Source organism: Dipteris shenzhenensis, chromosome 18 (genome assembly GCF_047967505.1).
Source record: "Dipteris shenzhenensis isolate YYH24624 ecotype China chromosome 18, Dip_SZ_1.0, whole genome shotgun sequence".
In the NCBI taxonomy this organism is placed as follows: domain Eukaryota; kingdom Viridiplantae; phylum Streptophyta; class Polypodiopsida; order Gleicheniales; family Dipteridaceae; genus Dipteris; species Dipteris shenzhenensis.
This window is the reverse complement of record NC_141613.1, coordinates 30,859,881-30,883,529: the sequence shown is the minus strand read 5'-3', so window position 1 is coordinate 30,883,529 and position 23,649 is coordinate 30,859,881. Positions and strand designations below refer to the sequence as shown.

The following is a 23,649-nucleotide window of genomic DNA, read 5'->3' as shown; positions in this document are numbered from 1 at the left end:
AGATAACACACAAAGATCAATACATTTTTTCAAGAAGGATGATCAAAACACCAAGCAATGAATCATAGACTTCTTGCTTGAACACAAGGAATCCCCATTCCCTATTAGAATCATATTTTGCATAAGGTGAATTAATTCAAATCAAGCTTAAAGAGCCATCCTTGAAAAACCTTATTGCATCCCATTCCTTGTACAATCTATTCTAGCTATTACCCATAGACCAAGAAAAAAAGCAAGTGAGGTTTTCTGACATGTGGTACCTTGGAGGAGAAGGGCTTTTGAAATGCTACCACGTGCTACCCTTGGACTCTTGGAGTATCACTACCTCTTGGATCACCACCCTTGGACTCTTTGACTTTTACGGGCTCATGAACTACCATAAGCCTTTTGACATCCTAGATTACCATGGGCTCTTGGACTAAATGAGCTCTTGGACTCTAGACTACCACGAGCTATGCCATGTGCTACCCTTGGACTCTTGGACTGTCACTACCTCTTGAATTACCAACCTTTTACAGACCCATGAACTAGCACAAGCTCTTGGACTACCACACACATACACGTGTATATATGCACACAAAAACAATACATGTACGTAGTGGCCATGGTAAGAATTTGCAGGACATGCCGAAGGCGGGTCATGAAAACTCATCCATCACTATTATTTTTCTTTGATTTAGAGTTGAGGTTAGCATAAATGGTCCTTAAAAGCTGATCTTGAGAATTTTTTACTAATTTAACAATTATTATCCTATAATTATAAGGTAAGAAAGAAGTAACTTAGGTAGCTTTCGTAATCCATTAAATTCTAAAAGGGTTCTTCCTAGTTGGAGTTAATTTAAAAGGCATCAATGTTGGCTTTAAGCTTTGCTTTCCTGGGGGTGGTCACTCTGTACAACATGTAACATAGTAATGGATATAATTTTAGTTTTTTTCAAAACTAGACGTCCATGAAGTATGAATGAAACCAGCAAGATCAAGCTCTATGTGGAGATACATCATGATGTGCATGAAAACAAACCCTTAAAATGACGTAGAAAATAACCAAGGTTACAGCCAGCTCAACCCTGTGGAAGTTCTCAGAGAAGATGCATATTTGGAGAGCCAGATGCACAGAGGCTTTGGATGATATTCAGGGATCCTCTCGAGCAGCCACCACTGGCAGGAGGGTTATTTCCTCAGGAAATGGAGGGGCTCCCCCTTCTTCTTTGAGACTTCCATAATTTTTTTTTAAATTGGGCAGGTGTAAAAAAGATTTATCTAATATAATCATGGTAGGTACATATATTGAGGGGGTTTTTAAATCAAAATCTCAACATGGTAGAGGAGAAGAATCATACAAAAAATCTCAACATGGGGGCTTATAAAATCTCAACGTGGCAGAGGAGAAGAATCATACTTAAAAAGGGCTACTTGTTTTTCAACAAGGTAGTCCCTTGTCATTCTCTGTGAGACCAAATTTCAGCTTCAGATTCTTGGAATCGTCTCACATGCTTGCCAAATGGTTCAACAAAGACGACCATATGCTGTTGCATGATCTGCTCTTGCATGATCTTCATGATAGCTTTCGTGGCACTGTCGAGTGCAAAGGTGCCACAAAGAGGTAATTCGAAAATAATTTTTGGTGAAATGTGACAGAAAGGCCGGGGCATGCAACGTGGCAGGACAACAACCGTTGAAAGGGATGCTGGCGTGTAAATCCGAACTGACAAAGGGTCCAGCATGGAAGGAGGACAACCGTCGATGCAATGATGACGTGTAAAGATCGGGGGGGTCCTATATAAGATAAGAAGCAAACTTGTCGGGAGCTCTCAAAAATTGTTCGTTGCTCTTCCGAGTCTTCATCATCTTCTTCATTTCCACAGCAAATTTGTTTGATCTCTCCTCACATCCAGCACCTTGTTCTTGTCACAATCCTTCAACAATCCTTCCTTCCTTCCTTCCTCCCCTCCTTCAGTCGCATTTCGATCCTTTCCTTATCGATATCTATCTATCTATCTATCTATTTAAGCTCCTTCCTCCTTGGCGTAGCTTTTGCAACCTTCGCTGCGTTCCCCCGCAGCATGCACCGCAAAACTTCGGCGGTTCACCTTCCTGCTCTCACTCGCTGGAGTTTTGAGGTCGATCTCTTCTTCTTGGACCGTCCTCGTTCATGCTGGTTCAGTTCTGCGTTTTTTCAGAGATCGGCCTGCATTGGTGGCAGGATTTTGACCTGGTTTACGAAACGAAATTCGGAAGAAAGTCAAAAAACGGTGTCGCTGACGATTCCCGCGATTTGAGTTGGAACGCCCGCGCAGTTGCCCCGAGCACGGATAACGATTCTTCTGAGAAAATTGCAAACACGCAGAGAAAAGGTGATTTGTCAGCGCACGAGCATTCCATGGCTCAGGTAAATTATCGAACTCGTAATTTTTATTCCTTGGTAACCGTAAGCAAATATCGATCTGACATTTTTCAACTGGTAACTTGAAAGCACTAATGCCACATTTCACTGCTTGCAGCATTTGTAGGCTAACGGAGATGCGACTGGAACTACTGGGGTGTTGAATGGTTCAAAGGACAAAATGTAGGTTCTCTTGAAGATCGGCCGTGCTTTTGGTGTATTGGTTTCATTGTCTTTCAGTTGAAACTTTGTCCGTCCGTTAACTCATCGGCCACAGGAAGGAATGTACCATAAAGCAGGTTTGGAGTTTTACAGCATTGTTTTAAGCAGTGACGCTTCTGCATAGATGGACCATCATCTACATTATTCACTTTTGAACGTTTAAAGTAACGGAATCTGCATGTTGTTTTTCTATCACAAGAATGTATACTGTTCACACAATCATAAGAACTGCTGTCAGTAGCATAAAAGATAACATGGGGTTCGCATAATAGTTTTGTCAAACGATGAGATGCAACAGGGGTTTGAAGTGTCCTCCTGGAAGTTTATCCGTTGTGGTGAGGATGGTCAAATCAGTCCCATGTGGCAAAACGTTTTTTTTTCTGCTCGTATATCCACATTGCCTTATTTACTTCACGGCTATGATTTGGTTCTCACCTATGTCACATTTGACCTGTGGTCCTTGCAGATAACGTCATCTTTTTGGAGACCATCTTGCCTTTTAATTCAGTACTAAAAATAGCGTACAAATTCAGTGATAGTAATTGCCAGCGTGTGATACCATTATCGAAAGAGTACTGGCTGAATTTTAGATAACCATGGCATCATGAGTGCAGATCTTGCTGCCATTTCCCCTCTCTCAGCTGCAACAAGCATCACCTTATTGTTGCGACCTAAATTGGCACTCTACCTACCGATTCCATCACATCCCTACAGTGTAGCATGTTTTGAAATGATCAGTCTCTTGCAATCCCACGTCATCCTAGCATACACGGATTATTCATCCTCCTATTAAGCTATGAGGTTCCTTTCGACCTTCTGAAAGAAAGAAAGGGGAGCACAACGTCTATAGGAATATGACCACCTGCACATACCAAGCATGGGGAGAAGGAAACATTGGTGGCTATACAAAATGTATCCCTTTTCAACATTATAGTGATGATGATATAATACATGCGTAATCCTTAGAGTTGCCTTAAGTTTATAATCAAACACAGGTACATAAGGAAAGAGGTTAAGTTTTAATTTTGGTACCTTTGGGGGTGAGCTGAGAAAAGATTTGGGCTTGTCATGAAGTCTAGATCGACTTTGTCTAATGTATCCAGAAATTTCTTTCTTGTCTTTACGTAGGGGGGAGAGAGAGAGAGAGAGAGAGAGAGAGAGAGAGAGATACTACTGTCTCCTGGGGGCCTTGCGGACCTATGAGACTAAGTACAATCACAAAGGATCGCTAAGGCCGTTTGCAGAGTACTATGCTAAAATCAAACTCAAAATACAAGAAATCAAAACTAGTACTCATACTGAGAGTCAAGATACATAGCCCGGTGCTAGGTTGGCTCTCCTATGAGCGCGTGGTCTTCGTGATCTCTATATCCAACGGGCCATGTCGATAGTGACACCTCTGAGCGGTTGATCCCCCCAAATAGAGCTGTGATGGGCTGAACCTCCATCGTACATGCCTTGGTCTGTCTCTACATCCTACATCTTTGGCTATGTCTCTCCTTGTCGTCACGTCATCCCACTGTCCCACTCAGCCCTCATGTCATCTATCTCCTCCTCTGCCACTCCGTTATGTCTAGGGGAAGACTCAAATGTGTAGAAATCTGTGAGATGCCGCTGGCTCGATCTAGCTTGGCCTCATGTGTCACTGTCTCCTCTTGCTCTCTGACACGGTGCAACAAGGTCTCTCTATGCCATTGCATCTCCATCAGATAGAGACTAACACAAACTTGGCCTTGGAAGTGGATCTCTGCTGGGAGAGAGGCCCAAACCCGTGTACAATAAGCAATGATATCATCCTCTGATAATATATTGGGCAAGTGCACAGGAAGTGCTCCTATGTCTCCACCTCCTCCAAAGTACATAATGTATAGATCCGTTGCTCTCTGGGTGTAGCTGTGGCTCTCCTTGCCTCAATTCTCAGTTGATGGGATGAGACCCCCATCTGTGCGATGGCGATCCTCAAAGCATGTGAGACTCGTCTGTCCTCCAAGTACTAGGGTCTGATTATTATTCCATCCATTGATACTCTCAGGAAGTGGTCACAGTAGAACCAGATCTTGGTGGGTAACTATTGATCCCCCCCAAGCCCGTGACATCTAAAGCTGGAGTAGGTCCAAGTGTATAGTACGGTTGATTTCCTCCCGTGGGATCAAATGGCCAGGGGCATCTAAGCTATATTGAAGGGGGGAAGACGATCCATCTGAACCATTTGGATATGTGTGCATACTAAGCCATGCTACCCCCACTCTCGGCTAGTCAGATAGATGACTCTAGTGCCAATCTCTGTAGTCTCCCTCTAGGTAAAGCTCGGGGATCCTGGAAATATGCCTGAAAGCGTGATCTCTCTAGCCGAGCCAGAGCTCCTTGCCCTATGTCAATCCTGCACACATAACATGCATTGAGATATCCTGAAACATAGCACCTCATGGTGTAATGGTCTTGGCCCATTAATGGCTTGGAGGCAGGGCTTGGGGATGCCCATGTACTTGGATGGAAAGGGGACATTAAACTGACAGGCACATGGAAGAGTATGGGGAGTACCTATCAATGGTGACACGTGCAGAGAAGAGGCAGAAATTTTGAAGACTCCCTGTTGTGTATCGCTGTGTCTAGAGACTGCGTATTGGTGATAGGTATCCATGGCCAAGTTTACATGTGTGGTGGGAACTTCCAGTTCATTGCCTGGCAAATCGATGCAGATACTCGATTCAATCCCAAATGGCTAGCCCTAAACATATTGTGGAAATGGATTCAAAGGGTGCTGAACACCTGATGCAGCAACTGGGGAACAGAAGCATGGAAGGGAGCACCAAGTTGGAGCTGAGGTGATGTGCTGCAACAAGGGGTTGCTGGGAGGGGACGGGGAGCAGAACGGACCACCACTGCGAGAGAAAGCAGTCAGAGATGAAATTGAGATATCTCCTGTATGAGGTCTACGTGGACTCTAAATTAGTGAGTGAATGCTAGCTACTCTACCCTAATTCAGTTTGCGTATTATACACGGCACATGAAGCAAACATTGAATCAGTAGTGGAAATATGCAGCCTGAGAGTAGTAGTAACTCCCGATTTTATAAGCAACATCGTGTTATGGCTACTTGTTGAACGCTAAGGTTCTAAATTCTACCTTTGCAACAGCATGGAAAAGTTTTCATTTCATACTTGTACTAGATTTTCATGATATCATTGGTATCATTTGTGTCTTCTGTGGAAGACGTTGGAAAGGGCTAACTCCTCATGGGTTTCTGCTCAGATCATTTCCTGCAACCTTCTTTTTCTGGTTTGGCGTCTTTCTTGTAATTCCTGGCATAGGCAAAGGACAATCATTTGCCATTGTTGTTTTACTGATTGGAAAGTGCAGTAAAGGTAGTAGTTTATTCTTTTTGGATACATGGGTCCACGTGAATGAGCTGATTATAGTTTTGGGGAAGTTATCCTGCCATATCAATAATTGTTCACTGTGGATGGAAAATTTCAGACTGAAAAATCTCATACCAGGATTTGGATTAGTAGAAATGCAGGCGTTGGCAGAAAGTATTAGCGGGTATGCTCATTCTAGACCTATCTATTGTAAAACTGGAGTGAAGTTCCGTTACTTTATTGATGCCTTGTCCTCAATGTATATGAACATGCTTTACAAAATGAAATAAAAAGATTTTCTTCTTGTGAGGTCTAGCAAGCAAATGTAAGATGTTTGTAAGGCTCTGTCGGAGCTGTCGGGTCATAGGCTCGAGTCATGGTCATGTGGAGGTCTCGCCTCGTGGGGGTCTATGTGATCTGGCTGAAAGAACTCTGTGATAGAGCTGTGAGAGGTATCAGTCGAGGAAGAAGTCTGCTCCTGTCTCTGTGCTCGGAGTATCCTATCGTGGTGTCTGAGCACCTCATGAATAAAACCAGCCAAACATCGCTGATCTGTGTAGGAGAGGAAACGGGCCAAAACCCCATAACTATCTCTGAAGAGGCAGTATAAACTCCCTTGGATCTCATGGTAAACAAGACACTTGAAGATGAAATGCTCCTCTGTCTCAACCTCCTGCATGTCACACAGTGTGCATATCCGCCTCTCCCTGGGTAACCGCTCTGCTCTACTGCTCTCGATACGAAGTCTGTGTGAAGAGACCCTGCCCAAGAGAGATCCTTAGTGAGTGGGGTAGGTGAATCTGCGTGTATCCCGGTGGATCAATGAAACCTTCCGCTGTGATATGTAAGAAGTGATCTCTGTAGAAGCCCAGTTTCACTGGAAGATCACTCGGGCCCAACCAAGTCCGGAATGTGTGTAGCTGTAGTAGATCCTCACGAATAACCTAGTTGACCTCGTGTGATAGGAGTGGAGAAAAAGGAGCATCCATGCTGTACTGGAGAGGAGGTAGTCTGTCCATGTGGAGCCCTAGTCTTGCAAACCATCTCTGTGTGTGTGCATACCAACACCTCTGGTCTCCCCCTGCTGCAAGTGCCATAGAAGAGGACAATGCTAGCCATTGTATCCTGCTACGCTCGGATGTGTAATCTCCATACTCCTTGACTCGGTATAGATACATAATGACCTGAAATGCAGCATCTAGTTGTGATGGGGGTGGCCCAAACTCTGCCCGAATGATCTGGTGAGGGACGGATGGCTTACCACGGATCATCCGTGATAACATGAGAAGCTGTAGCCACTCCACCTTGGCCCACTCTGTATCCGATAAGTCTGGCCCCAGCATGGACTGCCATACATCCCTGTTGGGCGGACCAAGGAGTCAAAAAGCAACCCTTTGGTCCATGGATCCTAAAAGTGAGAGCGGAAGCACTACCTCTCTAGTCTAGCCAATGAAGCATATCCTGTCCTCAGGCGTGCATGCATCGCGGGTCTCATAGTGAAGATGGGTCCAGAAAAGATGACCCCAAGATAAGTGTACAATGAAACTACCTCAATAGGGGACCCATCAAATGTGAAATGCTCATCGCGCATGACGGCTTGAGATGTATTGAAGATCATAACCTTGGTTTTGCCCAAGTTGACCTTCAAATCATGAGACTCACTAAAGGACTATAGTGCATGAAGGTGTCTCTGGAGCCCCTTTGCTGAGGAAGACAAGAGAGCCACGTCATCTGCGTAAAGTAATATCTGGATCAGCGTGCCCGCAAGAGAGCAACCTACCCCACCCTGTGCCTGCATCACTATCTCGAGCTCGTCGATGTAGAGGCTAAACAAGGTAGGTGACAATGAGCACCCTTGTTTGACCCCGATAGTGCTCATGATCTCGTCTGTCCGTCTAGATCCTATCCAAACTCTACGTGAGACTCGCTCATAAAGTGCCATGACAGCTCAAATGATCTCCCAGTCGTAATCCAAATCTTGTAGGCGTCGTATGAGGCGGGCTCTCGAAACGGTGTCAAATGCCTTGCAAAAATCCACAAAGCAATAGTAAATCCTCTGCTTCCGTGCCCTCGCCTCCTGGATGATACATTTGAGTGCGAGAATATGGTCCATGGTCCCATGATCTCGCCTGAAATCGGCTTGTCCCGCTGCTCTGAGTCCTCGACACTCCACAAATCTGCTGACTTCATAATCAAGTACTGATGCATAAATCTTGGACATGACATGTCTAATCATAATGGTCTTGTAATTCTCAGAGTTCATGGGATCCTCTGCCTTGTGGATGGGTGAGATAGTGTTGATGGTCCAGGTGCGTGGAAACCCCAAGCAAATAGCTTCATTAAATAGCTTGGCTAAGATCGGGTCTAGGAGGTTAATCCCATATGCAATGAACTTAGTGCATAGTCCCTCATGATCCTTCGCTCGGCCATTATGAAGTTTCATTACGGCATCCTTTACCCCCCCCCCCCCCCCCCTCCCTAGTGAAGAGGGTGTAGGATGTGGGACGTGGCATATGTGATAGGTTAGGGGCTGGCTGATTTGGGATATCATACAGCGTGCGTGGATAATCAGACCACACCTGAGTGTCAGTGAGTGGTGGGGGGGGACTGACCCTCTAGAAATCTCCATCAGAAGTCCTTAGAGTTGTTACTGAACAGAATGTTGAGTAGCTCCTTCTCGTTCCAACACACGAAGTCAAGTTTCTTCCTGCATACCAGACGACGGTACTCGCGTAGCGTCTCTGGTTTGCTCGGAAGGCTGTTTTTTGTTTCGAATTTGAACTGATGGCGTAAAGCCTCACACTCATCATCGTACGAGCTATTACAGGGTACAGTCCTAGGTGGTGGTGGGCGGGTGGAGCGGGTGGTGTGGGGGAAGGCGTGAAGAGCAGCCTCGTGTAGTGAGCGAGTGACTAGGGCAGCACGATCCTCTAATAGGGGTATAAAATCAATGTATGCCAGAAGTATGTGCAGACGGCCAGAGTAAGTAGGTGAATGATCGTGAATGATCGCGATCAAAGCATATATCATGGTAGGTGGAGTAAGAACTCAACGGGGTAGAAAGTGCTGTGTGGCGGGGGTAGAAATGCTAAAGAAAAGATAAGTATGATCAGCCCCTAGAGGGAGAGGTGCTACGGTAAAGTCAGTGATGCGAGATGTGAAGGCAGGGGATCCCATGATGTAGTCCACAACACTGAAGCCTCCCCCATGTGGAAAGCAAGTGAAGCCGCCACCTGAAGTGGGTCATCTGTCAAGACCATTATAGATAATGAGATCATGCATTCTGCCGAGGTCTAATAGGGCCTGCCCATAGGATGTGAGCGGTCCTTGTTTGTCAGCCAAAACTCGTAGCATACCTGCCTCCTCAAGGTCAATGTCTGGCAGTGGAGTGGAATCATCCCTGAAGTCGAGGAGTGGTGCTTGACGAGTGCTTGTCCTCAACTAGGAGGACTTCCCCGTGGCTAGAAAAGTCAACAATGGACTGATAAAGAGCAGCAAATGGTGATCTCTCATCCTCCCCTCGAATATCTTTGGCAAAGCGGGAGGTCTCGGGGGGGGAAGTAGCAACCTGCAATAAACAGATCCCGGCTATCCATGTGTTGAATTCAGGAGAGAAACCTGGAGTGTGGATCTCTCTGCTCCACTGAGATGGCCTCCAAAAGTGTGGATCTGTAAAGGACTGCTACTCCTCCTGACCCTCGAACCCCTCCTGTATCCCTCGTCTCATCTCTGTAGGCAGACTTCGATGTATACCCGCTGACTACTGGTAGTGGGCGCTCTAGACTTTGATGTGTCTCTGTGTAAAAGACTCTGTCATGACCTGTATAGGATTCTGAGAAGCTCCCTGGTTCTGACCATAAGGTACCATTACAGTTCCAGATGGTATAGGATAGGGTCTCGGATGTCTGGGTCTTATAGACCCCGCCTCCCTATGCGGGAGGAGAGGTGGGTGCCCGACCGGGGCCTGTAAGGAGTAGTCCATCTCGTACTACTACCCACTTTTCCTCCTTGCGGGCATGCTCCCGCTACTGCAACAGAAAACACCTCTCCTTAACTTGAAGTGGGGTGAAGTCCTCATCCATGGAGATCGCTAGCTAGTCTCGTAAGGTTGACCTACGACGCAAAGTCAAAAGTCGTGCCTGGGTGTCGTAGAACCGAATGATAAGGGGTTGCTCTCGATTGGGGTCCCTCCCAACCTACCATGCTCTCTTAATCTTGTGCTCAGTCGCCCCCAGGGTAGTGGTCACGAAGGCCTGCGCATCTGCCATCGGTGTAGCCTCAGTGCGGGGAATCCCACGTACTATGATGTTGAGAGCCTTGGAAACAGTTACCCTTGCAGGTTCCCGTTTGGCTACGTCGACCCTTCTAGATGTCTCCTCCTCGATGGCAAATTGCATGCTCGCAATCTGTGCCTCCACAACCGGGGTACTCTCCCTGGGACTGTATGTATAGAAGTGACCTCCTATCGGAGCTGTGAGATCTCCTGTCTGAGCCCTTGAATAAGATCAGCATGGTCTCGGATAGCCTGAGACGGCTCCTGTATGAGACATGTCTGCTCTTGGGTGAAGCGTGTCTGCTCCTGTGCGAAGCGTGACAGCTCCCTCTCGCGCTCTCGGATGCTCTGGACCTCCATCAGCAAGTACTCCCAAGCCTCCGATGGGTCAGCTCGTCCGTGCTCTAACGGAAACTGAAAGGACTGTGGCTTGAAAGTGTGAGGATGAGACTGGAGGCTGGGTGATGATTGGGTGAGATGGGTGCGGTATGGAGATGATAGTGGCCTGGAGGAGGCGATCCCAGCATGGTGTGCGAGTGTGGGCTGACTGAGAGGCAGAGGGGAGAAAAAGGTCGAGTAGTGGCGAACAGTGTATGACCCCTCCAAAGTAGGTGTCATAATCGGAGAGAGAACTATAGCAGGAGAAGAAGGGAGAGATGGAAGAGATGGTGTCAGTAGCAACCCCTCTATCCTAGGGGAGGGTGGAGCAATCGATGTCATGGGTAGGGGTATATCAAAGCCAGTAGCTGTAACTATAGAGCCTGTGGGCGTAAGTGGAGCTGAAAGTGTAACTGAAACTGGAACTAGAGCTAACACTGAAACTGAAGTTGAGGCTGGCACTGAGGTTGAAAGAGTAAGAGTTTGAAAGAGTAATCAGCCATACATGAGTTTAAGACTGAGAGTCTTTTGGTTTGGATTTAAACTCTTTGATTAGTGCTATTCCTTCACGGTAAACTGCCCATTTTCTATCCTTCCTAGCAGCCCTGACTTTAGCTAATTCCGTTGCCTTAATTCTTCAATTGAGCTCATGTAAGTTCCTCAACTATCCATATCTTGGTCCCTTTCAACTTATAAGATTGTCAAAGAAGCTTGATCCGTAAATTTCGCGACTTAAGTGTAAGGATAGCATGTCGTCTGAGTGCCGGATATTAGTTTCTCTGTCATCATCATCATCATCATCATTATCATCAACACTCCATCCAATATTAGGCATGGCTACTTTGACATGTGCTAAAGTCTCACTGAAAGAGTTATCATCTTTGAACCATCCTTCAGGGAGCCCCCACACTCTAATCTTCAATGCATTATCGCTTTGGCTTCGTGTTCTTTGATCTCTTCTTGGATATCCGTCTTGTTCGCTTTCATGTGGAACTCCTCAATCACTTCTTTCTTGATTGATTGTACTTCAGTATGAACCATATCTTTGATTGTAGAGCCTAGTTGAGAAGCAGGAGGAGAATTCTTACATGAGTTCACAACCTCAGCAAAAACTGCTTGCTTGCCAAGTCCCTCTAGAACTTGAAGGTGGGCTTTCACTTTTGTCAGCTCAAGCCTTAACTCTCTGACTAATTGTTGCCGCAAATAATAAATCTGTTCATGTTGCCCAATGATGGGTCGTTTGGACCCTTCTTGCTGGTAGTTGCTTGCATATGGAGAGGGTGTCATGGCTGCAACTGTAGAGTACCGAGTCCTGATAGTTGAGGTTGATGGAGTTGAGGGGGATTTGGAGGAAAGGGTAGGCCATTCCATATTGGCTATTTTTGTAGAACCCCCTAGCTGAACCTAACCCCTGGGTTGGGCTAGGGGTTTAGCCCAACTCGGGGTTAGAGACCCTAGGAGCTTGCTGCGAGGTGAGCAGGGGGCACGGGGCAGATGAACGAGGAACTGTTGTAGATGTGAAGCGAAAGAACTGCTGTTGGTGGCGGCGGTTCTACTGCTGGGGCGGATAGCTTTTTGGCTGGCTACTAGCGATGCAACTAGCTAGTTAGCTAGCTACGTTGCTAGCTGCAGCTAAAGCTGATAAAGCAGCAGCTGAAGGCTAAAAGGGCACACTATGAGAGAGAGAGAGAGAGAGAGAGAGAGAGAGAGAGAGAGAGAGAGAGAGAGAGAGAGAGAGAGATGTATTAACGTCTTCTCATAGGCCCACGTGCAGAACCAAATGTGACACATACTGGTACAAGCCACAAAGGGCTGAGGCAAAGGGCACACTAAGACCCTTGGTTGAAAACTATAATAGATTAAAATCAGAGATACAAAACATGTAAACTCCAAGTCTAGAACTAGTAACTAATAGCTAGGCGGAGTCTCAGATAAGGACTTAGAAGACATATCCAAGTGCCATGCTAGTTCTCCTATGAGCTGCAAAGATATCTCGTATCTCAGTCTGTCTGGCCGTCTCACGCTATGGTGGAGAGCATGGTCTCCGGGCTCTTTGTATCCTCTTGGCCATATCAATAGTAACACCTGTGGTCGGGCGACCTTCCAACAGAACTGTAAGAGACTGAACCTCCATCACGCGTGCTCTAGTCTGTCACTGAATCATGGGTGGCTCTAGTGTCTCTAGTTGTATCTCTACTCATCATCTTGTCTCACTGGTCCATATTGCTCTCATGTCATCGATCTCCTCATCCTCTATCTCGACATGTCCAAGGGTAGACTCGAATGTATAGAAGTCTGTGATGTGTCGCAGAGCTCGATCCATCACAGTCCCGTGCTGAGTTGCCCTATGTCCCTCTGTGATCTGATAAATGAGGGTCTCTCTGGTCCTAGAAGTGAATCAATTTGGAAAGAGGCCCGAATCCATGCCCCTCCTAGACCCAATGTGCATAATTTGCAGATCCGTTGCTCCCTAGGCGCGTGTGGCTCCCAACTTACAATTCTCAGCTGATGGGATGAGACTCGCATTTGCCCAATGGCAATCCTTAGGGCATATGATACTCACCTGTCCTTCAAATACTAGTATGCAAGGCACGTGGAGGAGTGTGGAAGGGTGTGGAGTTGAGAGAAATTCTTCTAGAATTCTTGTGTGAAATAAGGAGGATGTGGACTTATGGAGAAGAGAGAGTCCCTATGGGCTCCATGTGGAAAGACTCTTGACTCTCTCAATATTTTAAGAGTCATGAGCATCTTTTGCTGGGACACATGTCAAGAATAGCAAAAAACGACATGGATGGTGGCATATGAGCTTATGTGATTGAATGGGGAAAGGAATTTACAGACAATAATTGTAAACGGGTGAAAGAGGGGACAAAATCTTTATAAAAGGAGCTCTTCTTTTCCTTGTTCAACATTTCTTCTACCATTAGATCTCATGCTGTTGTAGCTTTAGTCTGCTCAAGCCTCTTCCATAGGTCTTCTCGCTCCCTCCTATAGATGTTCTCTTGTGTAGATTCTTAAGTCCATCTCTCTTTAGTTCATTCTCTCTCTATGAGTAGTCTTGGAGCTTTCGCTTCCTCTTGTATGTATAAAACCTCTTCTTCGTCCTTGTGTGTATAGCATATTGAGTTGCATATGAGTGGTCTCATTCTATTGAAAATAAAGGTCACTTTTAATTATCTCCCTTGAGTCTCTCTTTTTTTTTTTTCCATTACTTTGTTTTATTCTTTCTTTCAAAGCCTCCAATGTGCTTCTTATGTGGTCGCTCATTGTGCGCACATGGTTCATTTGTTTCTCGAGCCACGAATGGAGTTATTTAAGTCCACATGGCGACCTCTGAGTTTTGTATCATTGTTTAAGTCAGCATGGAGGGAGTATTCTGCCAAGTCGGTACTAGTAAAAGGAGTACATGGTCTTCATGACTGTTTTGACCCCCTATTAGTGTTTTGCCTATAACTTTCTACTTGGTGGCTCGGATTTGACGAAACTTTTATTAGCACCAAGATCTTTCAAAGCACATCTCTTTATGTATTTATGTTTTGTCTCAAATACGAGTCTTTGTGTTTGACAGTCTTTTTTAATGGTAGTGTTTACTCCCTTTCAGTAAACTCTCCATCAGTTTCCGACCGCTTCTTTGTTTGTTACGAAACCTATATCAATGTTGTTAGATATCAATGCTCCACTCTCGTGTAACTATGCGGGAACCAGCTAACTCTACTTGTAAGCCCCCCATATGAGGCATTAGAAAAAAAGGGAGCTCATTTTGGGGCCTTTTAGAAGAGAGAGAAAATAGGCTCTCAACCAATCACGAGTGGGCCAACGTAACGTTGAAAATTCAACAAAAGAAGATAAAAATAAGAAAAAGAAATAGTACTATATGTTCGTAGAAGCATGTCACATTAATGAGGTGATCTAATTTGAATCTTTTAAAAGTTTATTTTCTGTGCAGGATTTGGTGATTCTGACACCGCAGATGCGTCCGGAACGGCCCAAAACCCCAAAAATGGTGTTAGAAACGTTGGAATCGGACATCCGGAGGCCCGGAAACGACAAAAAAAGGTCGAAAAGTGAGATTTGCAGCAAAACGTGATTTGGCACCTTTTGAGATTTGCAGCAAAACGTGATTTGGCACCTTTTGAGATTTCAAAAGGTGCCAAATCGCGTTTTGCTGCAAATCTCACTTTTCGGCCTGTTATGGCCGTTTCTCGGCCTCCGGATGTCCGATTCCAGCGTTTCCAGTGCCGTTTTTGGGGTTTTGGGCCGTTCCAGATGCGTTTGCGGTGTCAAAATCACCAAATTCTACACAGAAAAGTATTGCTCTTATATGAACATTGAATATAAAGCATGTGAAAGAATATATTTATTCCTTTCCACACTGACAGTTCTCAGGTAAGTATCCATATTTTCTTGCTTTTGTAGAGAGAGAAAAGAGAAAATAGTGAATTTCTTACAGGGCCCCAAAATGAGCTTCCTTTTTTCCTAATGGAAGGCATTTGAGTAGCTCGGTTATCCGGTAGGTCTTGGTTTGGACACCAGATGGGGGCCATTTGTGGCCTGATGGCTAGACGGCTTTAGATAGAGTTAGCACACCGCCAACTAGGCTACATGCAAGTGCGGGAAGGCATCCCTTGACTGACCGCACTGAGGATAGACGGAGCATTTCTCGGGGTAGCCTACTCTCGGGTTGCGGGGCCCGTTTGGAGCCTCAGATGATCCCGGATGGCTATGGGCCAAACGGTAAGCGTAGGTCCGTTGCTCTGTTTTGCGCACTGGTTCTATAGTATGGTCGGTGGCCTATTTCGGGACCGATCCCCAGTCGATCGTTTTGGGCGGACTGAGTCGGCTACCCAATTGAGCCTAACCGACTACGACTAGTGGCTATATAAGAGCAAGCCCGTGAAGCCCATTTCATCACTGGCTACATCAATCCTGATTCCTTAGCATCCAACCTCCGTCTTCTACCGTTTCTAGCACGCCATCGAAGCTTCTTTCACAGGAGCGCACGGTTGGGAGGCAGCGCCATCTATTATATCAGTTCTACATTAATCAAATTTTTGATTCTCCATACTATCTTGTTTTCTCTCTTGCGTACGAGATCCTGTTATCTGTTGAGCACAGACGTTGTATTATTTTCTTACATGGTATCAGAGCCTGGACTCTAGCAAGAAGTTTTGGTAGTGTGTTTTTGTTTGCGAGCAGATTGTGAGAGATGGTCTAGCCCGCAAGACTGCGGATCCCACCGTTCGGCGAAAGCGGAAAGTTGGACGGCTCTAACTATCCTCTCTGGAAGTTCAAGATGAAGACCATCCTAAGCGCATATGAGCTTTGGGACACTGCTACTGGGGTGGACGTGAGGCCGATTCCGAGATCGGATCTAGCCAATGCAGGACAACAGATAGTATCAACTGCAGATGAGCTTGGACTCTAGCAAGAAGATTTGGTAGTGTGTTTTTGTTTGCGAGCAGATTGTGAGAGATGGCCTAGCCCGCAAGACTACGAATCCCACCGTTCGGCGAAAGTGGAAAGTTGGACGGCTCTAACTATCCTCTCTGGAAGTTCAAGACGAAGACCATCCTAAGCGCATATGAGCTTTGGGACACTGCTACTGGGGTGGACGTGAGGTCGGTTCCGAGATCGGATCCAGCCAATGCAAGACAACAGATAGTACCAACTGCGGATGAGATTCTTGCGTGGATAATAAGAAATGCAGATGCGATGTGTTCTATTGTCTGCAGTGTTAGTGATTCCGTCATGGCGTTAATGTCACCACAGCGGAGGCATGGACGGTCTTGAAAAATCAGTACGAGACCTTGAATTAGACACGGATTCAGAATCTGGAGACTCAACTCGCGAACGAGAAGTTGTCTGAGTCTGAAGCGGCAGAGAAGTTCATCACCAGGGTGAAGAATCTGCACGATCAGATGACTGCGATTGGCATCACCATCACCATCGAGAATCTAGCACGAAGGTGCATACAGATTCTCCCACCAAAGTATGATGGTCTTGTTACGACGCTGAATACGCAAAACAACTTTGAGGATTTCAGCGTGATGCTTCTGGAGGAGGAGATGCATCAAAAGACGAGGACTGGAGAAGATTCGGCTTTATGGATCGGATCAAAGAAAGGTAAGGGTAAGGACTCTAGTAATCCATCTTCTTTTGATGATAAAAAGAGAAAGAAGAAGATCAAGTGCTTCTATTGCAACAAGGCAGGGCACAAGCAGAATGAGTGCTGAAAGAATATTGTAGATGAGAAGAACGGAGTCGAGAAAGAGTCCAGCAACAGCGCAAGCAGTACCAATAGAGTTGTTCGTAGCAATTGAGGAGATTTGCACGGAGGCAGTTCATGTACCTGCGGATGAACCTTGGATCATTGACAGGGGTGCATCGCGCCACATGACCAATCGGAAGGATTGGTATACCTCTCTACAGTCGGTAGGGAATGACATCATGGTAGCAGTCGGCAATGATGCAAAATGTCCAGTAAAAGGAAAAGGTACGATTGCTCTCAAGTCAGATGGAGTTGTAAAACAGTTGTCCAATGTTCTTTATGTGCCAGATATCAAGAGGAACTTGTTGTCCGTTTCTGCGATCACGGATCGGGACCTCAAAGTTCAATTCGATAAGAATGGTGCACAGATCATGGATCTTCAAGGAAAGGTCGTTGGTAAAGGTACACGGCGCAATAACATTTATGAACTCTCAGCTTTCAGTGCTCGAGCGGATGTGAAAAACACTAAGCTGTGGCATGAGAGGTTTGGTCATCTAAACCTTAGTTCTTTGAAGGAGATGCATAAAAGTGGAATGATTGCAGACCTACCAGAAATTTCAGATCTACCCGATGTATGTGAAGCTTGCATGATGGGCAAGCAGCATCGGCAGCCCTTTCCTAAAGAGGCCAGCAAGGCAAAGGCTCGTTCACACGGACCTCTAAAGCTCGTTCACACGGACCTCTGTGGAAAGATGGAGACGGAAGTTTTAGGTGGTTCCTTCTACTTCATGACGCTGATCGACGACTACAGTAGAAGGATATGGATATACTTCCTGAAGACAAAAGAGGAGGCTTTCAGTAGGTTCAAGGAATGGCATGTAATGGTCGAGAAAGAATCGGGGAAGAAGGTGAAGAAGCTGAGATTAGACAGAGGTGGAGAGTTCACATCGACTGAATTCGAGAGTTACTGCAAAAGTCACGGGATCAAGAGGCAGAAACCCCTGCCACATACATCACAGCAAAATGGAGTAGCAGAACGCAAGATGCGCGTCATCTGTGAAATGGGTCGGAGTATGATGAAAGGGAAAGATTTGCCGAAGACTTTCTCGGCTGAAGCATGTAACACTGCAGTTTACATCCTTAATCGTAGCTACACGAAGGCTGTGAACATGATGACTCCATTGCAAGCCTTTTCTGGTAAGAAACCTTCAATTGCACATTTTAGAGTTTTTGGATGTGACTGTTTTGTGCATGTCCCTGATGCTACCAGGACCAAATGGGTGTAAGAAATCCTAGATTTACTATATTAAGAACTGTGCTAAGGAACAGAAAAGAGACTGAGATAGCAGAGAGCAAAGGAATAATGATATTGCTTGAATGTCTGTAGGGTGGATGTGATTGTCATCCATACAATTTGGCCTCTCTTATATAGAGAGTGAAGAGTCACACATGAAAAGGTGTGAACTCCAAAGGGTATGTGCATGAAGAGAGGTGTACCCCTTGTGAAGGGTGTGACCCGTGATGAGAGGGTACATTACAATAGGAATGTCTCTTCATTAGAATGTCTCTTCATTAGAATGCCTCTTGTGAAGGGTTATGCCTCATTAGGAAGTGTCCCGTCGAAAGGGCAAGTGTCCCGTCGAAAGGTCATACCCTTCCACAAGTGTCCATTCATTAAACCATCCATAAGTCTAGAAAGAGAAAGGAATACGTCACAGATCGTGACATCCCCTCCCACTCAAAAGAAGACCCTGGTGGAGATAATGAACTGATGTAGAAAATATCATGGTAGATGCTGAAAATACTGCTGTAACAGATCAGGGTACTGCTGTAAGTCTTCATTGGACTGCCAAGTAGCGTCGGAGTCGTCCAGATCTCGCCAAAGAACAAGGAATTCCGTGATAAGTCGATGTCGAGTCTCTCGCTGTAATAATCACCTGCAGGAGGAACTGCTTCATCGCCTGGAATGTACGTCTTTAGCCAAGAAATATGAAATGTTGGATGGATTTTACCCCATGATGGTGGTAATTCCAATTTATAACTTAAAGGTGAATTTTTCTTGACGATCCGGAAAGGTCCATAGTATCTTGGTCGCAACTTAGGAAACACAGACTTAACCGTCTTATAGCGATGTGGGGCTACAAATAATAGCACCATGTCACCAGTATTAAATTCCAGGTGACGTCTATGTTTGTTGGCAGACCGTTGATACCGCTCTTGCGCTTTTCGCATATGATCCCTGACTTGCAGTAGAATGTCTTGCATTTCTTGAACCAGTTGATCAGTTAGGGCCACTCGATGTTGAAGTACAAAATTTGTTGGTACAATCGGAGTGTGTCCATAAGCTGCTTGGAATGGAGTCATGCTGATGGCACTATGGAAAGAGTTATTATAAGCAAACTCGAGGAGTGGTAAATACTCTTCCCAGGCTGCGAGGCGTGACTTTTGGATTCTAGTATCCATGTTCACATCATAATTTTTGAATAACAATTGTTCTTGTTTTCATGACTTTGAATGGGGGTTTCCATTTTCCGAGCAAAAACCCTCGAGCGACGAGCAAATAAAAGGTGGGAGGGTCCAAATGTATAGGCTCAAGTCATTTTTGGGGAGCAAAAGAATCCAAATTATTTCAAGGAATATGTAAGTAAATATGAAATATTAATAAATAGATATAGATATAAATATACCTTTATATAACATACATATATAATGTCTAAGTGGTGACTTATTTATGACTTTCAAAAATCCTTTCTTTTCCTTTCACCATTGGTTGGATCGTGAAGTTTTGAGCAAATATCATCTTTACAATTCCTCAGGATGACCTAAGAAAAATATATAATACCTTTTTAATAGACCCTCTAAGTGTATTTTGCTAGAGGAATATGGTTTGAAGAGCTTGCCCCAACCCTATTCTGCCGGCGGAATACCCTTGGAGAGCCTACGCAGAAGGGGTCATAACTTTTGCTCCTTAGCTCATATTGAGAGCTGTAAAAGGGAAAAATGTTCAGAATCTCATGGTCTATGCAATGGTAGGCTTAAAATTACACTTTTTATAGTTATAAATGCTACACTTTTTATAGTTATAAATGCAAAAAATTAAAAATTTCAAGATGTATATGAGAGTTACAACTTCTCCCTAATTCATATTATGGTAAGAAGGAGTTCAATAGAGACCACATGTCCTTAAAAGTACTTAGGTTTGGAGAATTGGGAATATTTTAAAAATCCCTCCCTTGGCTTCCCATATTTGATGATGTATTAGAGATTAATTTATGATCAATTATAATGGCTTCAAGTATGAGGTTTCCAATATCTTTGGGTTTTATTGGCTCTGTACATATTATTTTCTAGATATAGTGGCTCTCTGTAGATTATTTTTCAGATATATTTCCATGAATACTTGAGGTTTTATTGCTTGTGTCCTTGAATTTCTAATGAGAAAGGGAGACATACTTGGTGCTCTCTCTCTCTCTCTCTCTCTCTCTCTCTCTCTCTCTCTCTCTCTCAAAGAGGGGATTCCTTGGAAGAGCATAATAGATTACAAAGGGCTCTAAAGATTTGTCACATCAATGGTTCCCAAGGATAGCATCATGAAGTTTGGTGATCTTTTCCTTGGTTCCATCTATTTCCCCCATATTTTCCATCCATTACCCCTCCTAGAGATTTGAAGCAGATATTTTGTATTTTTTCCTCTATCCCCTGATGAATTATAATGGAAATACCTATAACACCTCAATTTTCCCTCAATGCTATAAGCCCCCTAATTTACCCTATGTAACTTTTAAGGAATGCCTATAACCCCTTGATTTTTCCTCTATGCCACAAGCCCCCTAATTTACACCACCACATAACCTTCGAGGAGTAAAGAATATAGCATCTAATTCAAGAACTGTACCTAAACATGAGAACTTTAGGGGAATCTAATGAAACTTTTTTATGTGAATTTACATAGTTTACAAAAAAAAGTTCAATTTTCGAATGACTTTTGTCAAAAGATAGAAAAACCATGATTGTTTTTGTCACAACTATATTTTAGAAAAGAGGCATGGAAACCTTTCCTTGGATTAAAAGGGTTGCATAAACTGTGACAATTTTCCAAATCCTCACCATATAGAGCTATGCATCCAATGCATGCCATGGCATAGCACATATCAAAATTCAAACAAGCTACAAATTTTCTCGCTTCACAAATTATACTTGAAGTGATCCTACAAAGATCACTGCTCATTCTCCAATCATACATCTTTAAATACACTAGAGCCAAAGCATTGTAAGATAGAAGTTGTAGAGCCTTCTTCCTCCAAGCTATCCACTAGAATGCTCTTCGAGTGAACTTAGGCAAGTTGAGCTACACTTGCATGACGTGTCTTAGCTTTAGGTTCTGCATTGCATCTGATCAATATCTTTGGAATCTTTTAGCGTAGTATGTCTTATGTCCCCTTCAACAACAATTGTCCCATTCATGTTAACTAAAATGCATATCCTAAAATATCTACATCGTCGAGAAAAGCTTGAGCTTTAGTATGTCAAGCCTTAGATAATTCTTTGTCCCATGATATGAAACATTTTTTGTACAAACTAAAACACACACACACATAGTATGAACTATGTAAGCACCCTATATCTTCCCAAGCCTCACCTTATAGTATAAATTGTGAACATACAATGACACAAGTTGGTGTGCTAAATGTAAAAAGTAAAAGGCATTTTCAGCTTGGCTCCAAGTAAAAGGACTTAGTGGAAAGGTAGCTTATTCTATTAATTTTAATCATAGCTTAGAATATAGGTTAGCATTATTATTTTCATCTTAAAACAATGAGTCATGAGTGTCATTTGCAACACATTATCTAGATTTTTTGCTACTCCTAAATTTTAATCAATCTTACAATCTTTTGGTGACATTAAAGAGAACTACTTTTAAAAAAATTCCAAACTAAGTATATTTTTGAACTTTTAAAAAAAATGAGAATATTGCTAGTTTAAAGGTGTGATTTTTTTGCTTTTCATGCCAAACAAACAAAATAAAAAAACGAAGTCAATGACATGATCTAATATTTTAAGAGCTACTAGTAATTCATACATGACTATGAAATGTATAATACATCCTTTATTTATAATTACCAAAATATGTTTTATTTTCTACAATAAATTAAGGAATTTCATCTCAATCAATGTAGTTCATTCCAATATTCAAATTAGAGCATATTTTTTATGTTAAGATAAATAAGTATATAGAGTCCATGCTCATAGAAGAGGTTTATTGAAACTTAAAATGTCTCTAGAATTAGATAGTAACTAAACTATCTAAATGGTCAAAGTTTAGAGAAGAAAGTGATATCATTTATTGTCATTTGGACCAAATGGCTCAATTTCCACCTAATGGTCAATATTTAGATGGTAGTAAGTTTTGAATTTGCTTTATTCGATCTAAGCCATCCAAAAAAAATAACTTCTTGTTTATAAAAATAAATTCTAAGTCATGAGAACAAGAAGAATTGTTATTCAAAAATTATGATGTGAACTTGGATTCTGGAATCCGAAATTGGGTGATGGATTGAAATTTCCGTAGAGGGAGTGACATTTCTATTCAAAAAAAGGAAAAAACAAAGCGTTTCAAAATGTATGAAATCTCACTTTCATCCAATGAAACTTTCAGTGCTAAAATTTACTGCCGATGGGAAAAAATTCATCCAAAATTTCCGCCAACGAAAAAATTTCTTTCGAAAAATATAACTTCTTGTTTATAAAAATAAATTCTAAGTGGATGTGCACAATTTTCGAGCAAAAACCTACGAGCAAAAAAGTCCGAGCAATAATTTTTGATACCAACCATGCTTGTATATTTCTCAAAGGAATATACAATTCTTTCCTAATTTCTCATTTATTGAACCATATACTTACTTATTTTTTATTATAACCCTCATTTTAGAGAACATCATCTATATATGAACAAAAAGTGAACACTTTAGAAACTCATGCAAAATCCTACAGATTTGTTACTACTTGATTTCCTTGAGAAGTGTCATGTTCAGCAGATTACCATTTGTTTACTCTCTTTTGAGGATTATGGTAATTAAATCAATTTAAAAGAGTTTCCCTAATTTTTAGCAATCTCATATTAAAGCTCTCATATAACAATATATACCATATTCTCTGAACAAGGTGAATTACATTCATAAGGCCTACCCAATATCGTCAATTGTTGTGTATGGAAGGAAGTGGTCGAACCAGTAAATAAAGTTTGTTCCATATGTTGTGTTGTTACAATATGTGTTTTTCTAGATATGGTCAATGGTGGAACCATGAATACAAGTTGGTTCTTCTATTAATTGTTTGAAATCATTTTGTGCCATAAATTTGTGTAGTTGTGTTGCATTTGTAGAATTGTTGCAATGTATATTGAAGTATCCTAAGATTGTAGTTGGAATTTGTTCATTGTTTGCAATATATTTATGAGTGTTGATTGTGGTGAGGAACGGTGTTTATAAACATTAATTATTGCAAATGTTGAATTTTGATATGTTTTGAATATTGTTAACAAACACTTTGACCTTTTGTGTGTAATGTATTCTTGCATTCGCAATTGGAGTTTTGTAACATTGCAATATCGATGCCATTGTTGTTTTGCAAGATTGTGAAATTTTTCAAGAAGAGTGATTCATTATTTTGGCAATGAAGTTCTTGGAGGCATAATATTATGGCATTCATGAGGCTTTTGTCAGTAAAAATGTCTTCGTAGTGTGAAGAGAATGCTCTAACATTTAAAGATTGCAATGTTATTTGTGCGCTCTTGTTTATGGAGTGGTTAATTTGTTTTGCAATCCAT

General features: G+C 43.1%; 1 protein-coding gene across 1 annotated transcript; it reads left to right on the top strand.

Annotated features, from left to right (window-relative positions):
- The first annotated feature begins 1,833 nt into the window (after positions 1 to 1,833).
- Positions 1,834 to 6,254, top strand: LOC147891101 (uncharacterized). Its single transcript, XM_087389155.1, has 4 exons — positions 1,834 to 2,120; positions 2,204 to 2,389; positions 2,511 to 2,566; positions 6,083 to 6,254. Exons 1-4 carry the CDS (start codon positions 2,064 to 2,066, stop codon positions 6,252 to 6,254), a joined length of 471 nt encoding a protein of 156 aa, XP_087245281.1. The 5' UTR covers positions 1,834 to 2,063.
- The last annotated feature ends 17,395 nt before the right edge of the window (positions 6,255 to 23,649 follow it).